General features: G+C 35.9%; 2 protein-coding genes across 2 annotated transcripts; one reads left to right on the top strand and one right to left on the bottom strand.

Moving 5' to 3' along the window:
- Positions 1 to 187: 187 nt before the first annotated feature.
- Positions 188 to 4,713, bottom strand: LOC5520467 (serine/threonine-protein phosphatase 4 regulatory subunit 2-A). The gene is made up of 7 exons (XM_001640246.3): positions 4,553 to 4,713; positions 4,380 to 4,467; positions 3,223 to 3,393; positions 2,093 to 2,186; positions 1,626 to 1,666; positions 880 to 1,340; positions 188 to 599 (listed from the first exon to the last, which is right to left on the bottom strand). The coding sequence occupies exons 1-7, from the start codon at positions 4,593 to 4,595 to the stop codon at positions 538 to 540; spliced, it is 960 nt and encodes a 319-aa protein (XP_001640296.3). The 5' UTR covers positions 4,596 to 4,713; the 3' UTR covers positions 188 to 537.
- Positions 4,714 to 4,831: 118 nt separating this feature from the next.
- LOC5520390 (protein lifeguard 4) lies at positions 4,832 to 9,784 on the top strand. The gene is made up of 7 exons (XM_001640172.3): positions 4,832 to 4,989; positions 6,135 to 6,243; positions 6,554 to 6,659; positions 7,085 to 7,118; positions 7,195 to 7,312; positions 8,707 to 8,752; positions 9,075 to 9,784. The coding sequence occupies exons 1-7, from the start codon at positions 4,872 to 4,874 to the stop codon at positions 9,279 to 9,281; spliced, it is 738 nt and encodes a 245-aa protein (XP_001640222.3). The 5' UTR covers positions 4,832 to 4,871; the 3' UTR covers positions 9,282 to 9,784.
- The last annotated feature ends 899 nt before the right edge of the window (positions 9,785 to 10,683 follow it).

Genomic DNA, 10,683 nt, shown 5'->3' with positions numbered 1-10,683 from the left:
TAATAAAGTAATCAAAGCATATAGGATGCGCTGGCGATGTCTCCTTCGAATGATCACAAAGACAAAGCGGGCGATGTGCTGGCGAGCTACTCCCGCCATTGTGAACAGTCCGAGGATCTCGCTAGCGATTGATGCTGGTTTTGTTTGCACGATTCAGAGGATTAAATAACAAAACAAACAGCAGAACTAAGATAGCATATCTTTATTCGACATTAGCAATCTAAAAAGAAAATTACAATACAATTACGAACTACAGAAACGAACACAAAAGGTTTACGCCAATAAATTACATTACAGATATGACAAATTTTTAGAATAAAATTTTAAAAGTATTCTATTCACAAGAAGAAAATAAAACTACCCAAACTGACTATTACGTGGAGCTTGTTTCATCATCAATTTTCTGTTTTGGGTTTTCTATTTCGACGTTATACTTTTGCTGAATTAAAATCTCGAAAGACAGCAAAGCATTTAGGTCTACTCTAGGCCAGTATTTGGGTTTTGTCCCTAGCTGATAACTTTAAATTAAATTAATCTTTAGTTTTCATCCATTGGCTCATCTTGGTTGTTCTTCTGTGCAGATGTCGAATGTTCTCTTTCTAAGGAAGAGAGAATGAAAATTTTAATAAACGATGGCCTGGTTTTTCTATGACTATTTTGTGGACAAATGACAGTAGATGAATCCTTGGACTTAATACTTAACATAAAACATAATATGTTTAATAAAAACAAAATAAATAGTTCTGGGATAAATATACAGTCATTTGTTCACAAAATTTAATTTTTAAATAGTTTACCTGTTTCAACACCAGATAACCAATTTGTGTCTGCTCTATGAATTCTAATACTACCAGCAAACTTGTGTTCCAATAAACTCACCTTCCTCTGGACTTTGCTCTTCTTGTGTTTTTTTTGTTGTCTCATTCTTATCCACTGAGTGATCCTTCTCGTTTTGTGCTGACTTTAGTGATGCTTTTGTGTCAGTTTCACAGTCTTGACTACTTTCATTGACCCTAGATGGACTCTGATCATCGGCTGTAGATACATCTGCCTTTTCACTCTGCTCACTTTCCCTACTTGATTGATTGTCTGCTCCATCTCTCTGCTCACTTTCACACTCATCGTCTGTGTGATCTTTGCCATTTGTTTGTGCATTCCCATTTAGGGTCTCTACTTGAGTTGGGTATGGAGTATCATGAACATGTGATACTCTGTCGTTCGAGTCTGAGTCATTTACAGATTCCATCTCTGTAGGCTGTGCTGTTGACATAATCCCATTGGTAACAGGGCCATTTGGTATGCTTGAGGTGTGCGCAGTGTCAATGTTGTTCACTAAAGGTCTGATGAAAAAAAAAATATATATTAATATATAGGTGAAAAGGTGAAAACTTCTACTGGATTATATATAAATATATGTATTTCACAAATTCACATTATGTGACATGTTCTACTAGTTGGATAGCAAACAGCAGAACTTTATATTAGGCTGTATATCAACATCTACAGTATGCAGTGAGCTTGGGTTAGGAGGCCCTTTGTCTATTATGGTACCTTTTTACTTTAATCTAAGAATCTAAGAATGGGATATGATTTGAAGCTCATCACGAGTAACAATTTCAACTTACTCTTCATTTTCATCTGCTAAACTGCTGACAACTAGGACATTCTGTCGGCAAAATATTACATTAATATTACAGGAATACATATAACCATAAGCCATAATAAATGACACTTTTCATTCACAATAATGCAATGTCTTGTTATCGCTCCAAAAACATATAATAATCTTGTAAAATCTAATTAATACAACCTTATTCACATCCCAGGGGTTTTATTAGGCCCTGGCAGCCAACCAAACCACCTGCTATTTTTAACGGAGCATTGATTAGTCGATTTAAAATAATCGACTAATAAAATAACTTCCATCCCTTACTTATCAATATTCAACAACTACTCTTTAACTTAATGAAACCACTGCATCTACTTTATTATATCTCAATGAAGAGGACAGTTTTGTATATCTCAACAGTGTGAAATACTGCACTGCACTGTTGGCTTTAAAAAAGTAAATAACAATCTGCATTAACCTCACCTTTTCTATTCCTCTCATAAACTTTTCACTGTTTTTGTAGTGTCTTTTTGGCTCAACCATCAACTCACATAATCTTTGGATAGTAAAAGGAGGACTGAAAGCAAGAAACAAAATCAAATATTATGTTTGTACTGTACGAGTAAGAGCTTATGTGACACAGGGATTTAATAAAAAGAATTGTGAAAGATTTGTGGAATAAGTATTTTAGATTGTAGCTTTGTGTGAAATAGGAAATATTGGGTCTCCTTTAGTGCTTGGTTTTCCCTCCTTGGTTGAAATTTTATATTCTCCTTTGCATTTTTTGCATATTGTATACTTTGGCAAATACTGTGTTTCATTTAAGGTAATTCCCTTGAAATATTTCTACAACCCAGATTTTTTTAAAACTTGGCATAAACAATATTGAAGTTAAGGGCTTTCAAAAATGCATTTTAAAAAATGGGGGTACCGACCTCGTTTTCACAACAGAGGGGAGTAGAGTTACCGCGTTTTTACTGATCGCGCAAGGAAAAATCCCAACTCTTAGTTTTCAAAAAGAGTACCTATAGTCTTAAGAAAATTAAGTTTGTTTGTCGAGCTGCCAAAATCCGATCTCCTAAACAATAACCCGTAGTAGCTAATGTTCAAAACAAATCACATTTTAAGAGATCACACTAAAAGACATTGTTTTCGCCACTATTCATACGGTAAAAAGCGCCATTTTGAAGTATTTTTATGGCTTTTAAGAGAAATAACAAAACTTCTACAACCCTTTTTTCAGTATATCATTTTTTCGTATATATTTAACTATTTGAGCAAATAAAAAATGGGGGTAACCGACTTCGTTTTTCTGTCAAAGCGATTTTAAGTAAAAAACGAGCGCCTTTTGCTGTGTTTTCTTGTACAACTGTGGCGTGCTTGCGCACTAAATACCGGAAAATTCGAACAAACAGCGCGCGCCACTATGCGCAGATGGGGTGCGCAGTACAATTTAAGGGAATTACCTTAAACCTGATGATCTTTTACAAAACACTACCTTTAACCATATATGCATATTCATATATTTATATGCATATTATTATATATCATCCAGGTTAAAAACTACAATACTGTACCGCACACAAAACATAGTATAACCACCTAATATTTACCTTGTGAATGAGTCTAGACAGTCCAGCAGTCGCTGCCTCATAACCTCAAAGTCTGCAACATGAGTTGGCTCTGATGATGTACTGTTCCTGGATGGACTGCTTTCAAAGAAATCCCTCATCACCCTATCCATCTTGTACATGAATACTGGTTTGAGATTATTCCATGGGTAACTACATAAGAAAAGCAGCTTTAGTATGACTGGAACACACAAGTTAATAAGTCAACTGTCAAATGCAATATGTTTTTTTTGTATAGTGTATGGATCATATGAAGATGCTCTTGCACGTTTGGACAATTATTTACATCCCTCTTGTGACTCCTGTAAGAAATATTTCACTCTACTGCTGAATACTTTTTGGCCTTTTTTAAAGAGAAAGCAATACTTTTGGTTTCTTATGCACTATATCACTTCAAGTGATATTCTTTATGTTAATCATATGTCTCACCAAGATTGTGCTAGTAAGTTTAACTAAGTGAGTGCTTTGCTAATCGCTAGCAACTTGCACTAGCAACTTGCTAGTAAGTTGCAAAAGATTTTCCAGGCAAAAGAAATAATGCTCCAAAAAATGTTTATGAATTTTTAGATTCTTGCAGTTTATCTGCAGGGGTCTAGCCAGGGGGGTGGCCTAGGGGGCCAAGGCCCCCCTTCTAGCAGCCAAAAATACAGTAAATGTATGAGACATTATCTAAAATACAGGAGAAAGAGCCATGAAAGGCCCTTTTGGGCCCCTTCAATTGAAAATCCTGGCTACGCCACTGTATCTGCATTTTTCATTTAAGCTTGAGGTCTGAGAGGCTTGACATTTGAAATTGAAGGGTGAAATTGTACCCCTCCCCCATACCTCCCTGGCCAACAATCATCTGCGTTAGTTTATACCACTGGCCTTTTCAATAACATAGTTAATGCTTATTACATAATATCATGCGATTCGATGGCCAAAAGAAGATAAGGCATTTCTTTAATATGTTTACACAAAAATGCAGTCTAAAGGATAAAAAAAAATGGAACATTTACTTTACGGGCAGCAAGCTCGTTGGCATCACACTGAAAAAGCCGCTTCAAAGCTTGCGGACACCTAAATATTTTTTACTAAACTCTATCCAGATATCGTTCTATTTCTACTTTGATCACATCCAATAGGTAGATTATACTTACAGTATTCTTCCAGTTTGTGCAATATTTGTAAGAAGCTGTTCTAATTCCTGTGTAAGGACTTTGTCCGCATCTGTCATGTTCTCGAAATCTGCCTCGAAATAAAAACGATCAGAACTGGCAACCAAACCAAATCTTAAATCAAATAACACCTGAGAAAATAGCACTTATCTCACCATGTAATGCTTGAAGAACCGCTTCTTTGTTATCCATTATCATAGATGCGAATTAAATGGCAATATATATTTAAATAATTCTAGAAAGGTTATGATCTGAGAACACTAGTTCGAATGGCGGACAACAAAAATGGCGCCATTGATTTTGACGTCAAATGTGGCAGGCATTTACACCCTCCAAATATGGAGCCAAAATAAAATAAGAGTTTTGATTGGTTAGATACGTGCAGAATATAAATCATATCCAATCATATGAGGCGTTATATCACAGCTTCATTAGATTGAGGCGCAGGTGACTAGCTTACCATTTATTTTCAAGATGGATTCCGTGTTGATAGAACCTCCGGTTTATGGGGACCGAAAGAAGATGTCTTCTATCGAAGAAGACTTCACTTATGGCGTGACAGTCGCTCAGACGAACATTAATGTCCGTCTTGGTAAGTTTTATATACTACTTTAGCCGCTAGAATAATGGCAATTATTGTTGTATTTACAAACATCTAGGCGAGCTTTCTTCTTATTCATTCTGCGTTACGCTTGGTTGTTGTGTCTGACACATCATCAGATAGCTATAATATTGCCTTGATTATGAATTTACTCCTTAATTAGCATAGTTGGTTAAAAAGTTGATATTCTTGTATTCATAGAGTTCTAAAAAGAGAGAAATTGCGTATTCGTATTATTTGAAGATCGTGTTTTACAGTGACGTAATTGTTTACTCCCCCCTCATACTGTAATTTTTTTGTATATTTTTTATATTTTTGGAGCTAGATAGTCAACATTGTCCATTGAGATTCAATGCTGAAATAATTATATATCTTTCGAATATCTTTAAAATTATAGAATTTATATAAACATTATGATGAAATTAGAATTCTAACATGTGCTATATAAATTATACTTATCATATATACTTAAGCTTACAGTGAATTTTATTACTCTTAAATTTTCTTGAATGTTCATAATTAAACTCTCTTCATAGTATTCAAATGCCATCTGCCTAAATGTGAAAGAGAAAGACAGGTACATTGTCATTATAGATAAATCCAACCTGTTGTACTATTGGATATCATATGTCTATGAACAAAGCCATTTCTTCTGAATTAGTGAATTACTTTTTATTTAGTGATTTTCCTGCTCAGAACAACTGCAGTATCAAGCACATACATGGGATGTGGATGAGGTTGTAGAACTGGATAATAGAGAGCTTAAGCAATTCAACACGAACGGCATCAAAAATGGCGCGCACGCTCACGAATTGCTGAAAAACGGCGTTGATGTCCATGACAGGAAATCTAGAACGCCATTTTCCCTATTTTTACATTCTACGCGCGCGGTCACGGACGTCAACGCCGGTTTTCCAACAATTCGTCAGAGCGCGCGCCGTTTTTGATGCCGTTCGTGTTGACTTGCTTAAGCTCTCTAATAATACAGTTGCACCCACTCTTGGCACCTGGTTAATAAGGGCATCCCATAAATGAGGACAGTTCATTGGTTATTATTAACCTAATTCAAAGAGTGTTCCATTGTATCTGTTAATTAATAATATCCAGTTTTCTGACCCCCCTTTTTCTGTTTCCAGGGTTTCTGAGGAAAGTGTATGGTATCTTGAGTGCCCAACTTGGATTGACAATTCTCATTTCTGCTCTCTTTATGAACACTCCAGCCATCAAGGACTTTGTACAAAGCAGGTGTGCCAATCAAAGTTGATTATTATGTCTTACATTAAGCTGTACATAGCTATTATTGCTGCTTCACTTTAGCCAGTCAGCTTTTCTCAGATAATAGCATACAGGACTTGCAGCATCCCTAGCAACTTCCCCACAGGCCAGTTTTAGTGAAATACTGCCAATGCAGGAGCTGATGGTTTAAAGACTCAAATGCATAACATTACAGACAGTTTGATAGCAGATTACCCATACCCCTTCTAGAATCTGTTCTAATTAGTAAAAAAACTAATTAAAGTAGTGACTATGTACATTCTGCCACTTTTTGTTGCAGGCCTGAAGTCCTGTTTGTTGCATTCATTCTTTCATTTGGTTTTCTGATTGCCCTGATGTTCAAGAGGAGGGAGTCACCCATGAACATGTACCTGCTATTTGGCTTTGTAAGTTGGCAATATCACTAAAAGCTCTGCTAAATATACAAACATGTTTGTCAAACATTGAAATCTAACTCCTGAGTGAGCATGTTTTACAAGGAAGCTAAACAGAGAAATATTTTTGTTTCATGAGCTTGCTCACTTTTTCTGTTTTGATTTTGCATGATCAGGGTTACAGCAAGTGAATAATGACAATTGCAATACTTATTTCAAGTTGAAATCTACTTAAAATGATCTGATCATAAGTTAAAGCAGGGAATACGAAAAGAAGTGAAAAGAAAATGCTTTTAAAAATGTAAAGCGAAGAAAGCTGATCTCCTTTGTTTTTTATTTGGTTATTCCTTTTTATATGAAAAGGTACAAGCCCTTTAGAAATAAAATATTTTAACTGGAAAAGTTCACAATTAGTCATTGTTTTTTTATAACTTTAGACACTTGTGGAGGCTTACACACTGGGAACACTTGGTGAGTTCAAACCACAATATTGATGGCAACCCTTCCTTAGTATAGAATAACATGTTTTTACTGTCAACTTTCCCAGTGACCTTCTTTGACCGAATGATTGTCCTGGAGGCATTTGGAATGACAGCAGCAACCACTATTGCACTAACGATGTACACACTACAGAGCAAGAGGGATTACAGCTCATGGGGTGCAGGGTGAGGTGGACAACTTGAGAATGGTTTATCATCTTATGTTCTTTTCAAGTGTCACCCACTGCCTTTATTTTCTAATTGGCTGCACTCAACTAAATAAAAAAAGATTTTTTCTAATCAACGAGATAACAATGAGTTAGGGGGAGAGCCAGCCAATAAATGGTTTATTAAGGTTGGTACCCCCTAATTGGGAGGTATTTTTATTTTCCCAAAATCGTATGAGTCTTGTAGAACTACCAACTTGTAGGCAACCAAAAGATATGTGTTATCAAAGTTGTTAAAAATTGCTGTGTCAGCAAAATCTAAAGTAAAATGACGAAATATACTTTTTGGGGGAAAAATACACGTTAAGCGTTATTAATTCTTAATTGAGCAAGACACCTCATTTGATTATTTATCAAAAATATTGTTCAAAATGGTGAAGACACCAAAAAGTACAAAAAACAAGCATGCGCATGAAAACAATGCGCTCGCATATCAGAGACTACATGCTTGTGCAATAGACAAAATAACAGAGGAAAATCTGTGGATATTTCTAATCATGTAAGTTTAACGTGAATCTTATTTACATTGTCTTAAAAAGCCACCACCAAGCATTGTACAATGATGTGTTGCAGAAATATTTTGTTTTCTTCTGACGAAATATTTTGTTTTCTTCTGACAACTTCTAACAACAAGTTTTTTTTCATCTGTTTTATGAGACGACAATGCTTGTGAATGCCAAAAACAGGCATACGCACGCTTTTTTGTATGCACAGACGAGGATGTGCACCAGCAATAGTAGGCACCAACCTTAACAGGTGGTTTGAAGAACTAAAATAACAGTTCAATATGAAAATATGAAAATTGTTTAAAGATCAAGATATGACATGCATTTAATGCAAACAGATACGTAACTAATCAATTAAACTAACATATCAGCTTATTGGTAGAAATTAACCCTCGTACAAAGTAGAACTTGATAGATTGTTGGAAGGCGTCAAGTGACAAATGCAACACTATGGAGCGAATAAAATAATGATTCTTAATGATGATAACGCAATGATAACAAAGATAAAAACAACAATCTTGTGAATATACCGCAAATAAATACATTTTTTGCATTAAATGCATTGGACATACTTTTTCCATTGTTAGCTGATAAGAGAAAAAAAAACATTTTGGAGGAACCAAATTACCCTTCCAAGAAGAACCAAGCATTGCATCAGTAAGAAGTCCAAAATAATCTGCTTTTAGGGACTATTTAAGATTTTTTTACCGTAATGGTATACTTCAAAATTTAAAGCTTAGAGGCCAAACTATCTTGGCTAGTGTGCTCTCTCAATTATGCATTTTGTTAATTATTTTACAAAATTCTAGATTCATAGCATTTACTGATATTTGTATTGTAATCGCAGTCTTTTCACAATGCTGTGGATCTTCATCTGGGCTGGGCTGTTGCAGGTGTGTTTTTCGATTTTAAATTGAATCTTATAACATTCAGTACCATGTTCATGCTTTGTCCTTTCGTTTTAGCTAAGCATTGTCTGTAACTTATATATTTATATGCATTTAAAGTCTGTTTAGACATGATTCTAGTTCTTGTCCCTCTTCCCCACACATGTTTTATGGAGGAATAATTAGAACAGACCCATAACCAGGATGATAAGTGTCTCACACATCCATTTAAATGAAAAAAAGTCATTAAAACTAAACAATCTAAAAAAACTTAATTACCTTCCAGATTATTCTCTGCTTACAATTACAAGTTGTACTTCTCTTTCAGATGTTTTTCCAGAGTGACATTCTAGAGTTGGCATACGCTGTATTGGGTGCTCTGCTCTTCTCCGCCTTTATTGTATTTGACACACACATGCTGATGAACAAGATGTCACCGGAGGAGTACATCCTAGCTTCAATAAATCTTTACATGGACATTATCAACCTCTTCATACAAATCCTCAAGATTCTGGAGTCTATGAAGAAGCATTAAGTTTGATCCTTGTCGGGGCTTGCGCTAAGAGATCACGTGACCTTTTTGGGTGGAAAATTCAAAACAAAATAATCAAACAAAAAAATCAGAAATGACTGTGCCCATCACACCAGAGAACGAAAAAGAGATGCAATCTTTAAATGGAACTAAACCCTTTCTGAAAAAAAGACTTCTGTTTTTTTCGTAATCTTTGAATAAGTTGCTTTTTGTTGCTGTTTTTTTTGCCGCTAAAAGGCTGAGCGGGCGCAAGTTTGGCACCCAAACACCCCAAACACGCGATCTCTTAGCGCAAGTCCCCTAGTTTTTCTAGGCACCTGCAGGTACTTAAAGATACCTTGTCAGCCACACCTTAATTGGTTTTTCAACCGAAATTGTAAAACAAATATAGGAGAAGAATACCTTTTTTAACACATTGACCCCTCGACCGGCCTGTACCGGCCTTGAGAAGTACCCAGAACCCACAAAATTCATAAATACAAAATAAACACAAAAGGATGAAGATACTCAGGCATCAGTCTAAGTGGTAAATGGGTCTTGAAAATATGCATCCAACTACTCTTTAGCCAAATAACAGCTCAGGTTCTTTGGCAAACTTCAAATCGAACAAGGCAGAATCACACCAACAAAACGCTGAAAATACCACACAAGGGAGAGAGATCAGCAAACCAGCCCAAGACACAAATAAATACCTTTATTCTGATCCTCCAGGTTCATTTCCATGGCCTTAAAACACAATGCCCACTCCTTGAAGGCTTGCGAAACCACTTAGATGCCATTACGGAGAGCAAAGCATTCTAGGAGATCCAGGGAAAAAGTCTCCCTGAAGTTAGATGGTTTTTTCACCCCAAAGCCAAACAAATCAATTCCAGGTCATACAGGCCCAGAATAGCAGAGTAAATAATATTGGAATCAATAGACAATATTAGGAGAGCTGTGGTGATTCATTAGAAAATTATTTTTTCATCCAGGCAAAGCCAAACAATAAAAAATCACCAGGAATCCAACTTTGCTAGCAAATATCCATAAGCACAGCACTCAATTATGCTCCAATAGAATTTATCTCCTAGGACACTCCCAATATGCTAATAGCTGTTATTTTTAATGAAAAATACACATCAACTTGTGCTCGTATTAGCACAGCGACAAGGGATTAAAAATGGGACCGCAAAGCACTGTTGGAAGGCTTGGATACCGCTGACTAGGCGCAGCTGTGTTTGACTTTGACGGGCTGTATAAAACTCAAAATAGGGAGGGAGGTACCTGTTTTCAGTCTGTTTTTTTGTAAATTCAGCTCAAAAATAGCCAGGGGTAAATGGGTTGACATAAGATGTCTTGTAGCAAAGTGACAAGGTGCACTTAGGTGGCTTCCCTCAGTCCTAGTGCACTTCACTTTTCACGTTTG

This window comes from Nematostella vectensis, chromosome 1, assembly GCF_932526225.1.
Source record: "Nematostella vectensis chromosome 1, jaNemVect1.1, whole genome shotgun sequence".
NCBI lineage: Eukaryota > Metazoa > Cnidaria > Anthozoa > Actiniaria > Edwardsiidae > Nematostella > Nematostella vectensis.
Note: the sequence above shows the minus strand (reverse complement) of the source record. Positions and strands in the feature narration are given on the sequence as shown.

Bases quoted from the DNA above. Each gene is read 5' to 3' on its own strand.
- LOC5520467 (XM_001640246.3), bottom strand. From the start codon at position 4,595: ATGATAATGGATAACAAAGAAGCGGTTCTTCAAGCATTACATG. The intron at 3,394-4,379 runs GTAAGTATAATC...TTTCTTATGTAG, and splicing joins GCACAAACTGGAAGAATACT to TTACCCATGGAATAATCTCA. The intron at 600-879 runs GTGAGTTTATTG...TCTCTTCCTTAG, and splicing joins AGAGCAAAGTCCAGAGGAAG to AAAGAGAACATTCGACATCT.
- LOC5520390 (XM_001640172.3), top strand. From the start codon at position 4,872: ATGGATTCCGTGTTGATAGAACCTCCGGTTTATGGGGACCGAAAGAAG. The intron at 4,990-6,134 runs GTAAGTTTTATA...TTCTGTTTCCAG, and splicing joins GAACATTAATGTCCGTCTTG to GGTTTCTGAGGAAAGTGTAT. The intron at 7,119-7,194 runs GTGAGTTCAAAC...CAACTTTCCCAG, and splicing joins TTACACACTGGGAACACTTG to TGACCTTCTTTGACCGAATG.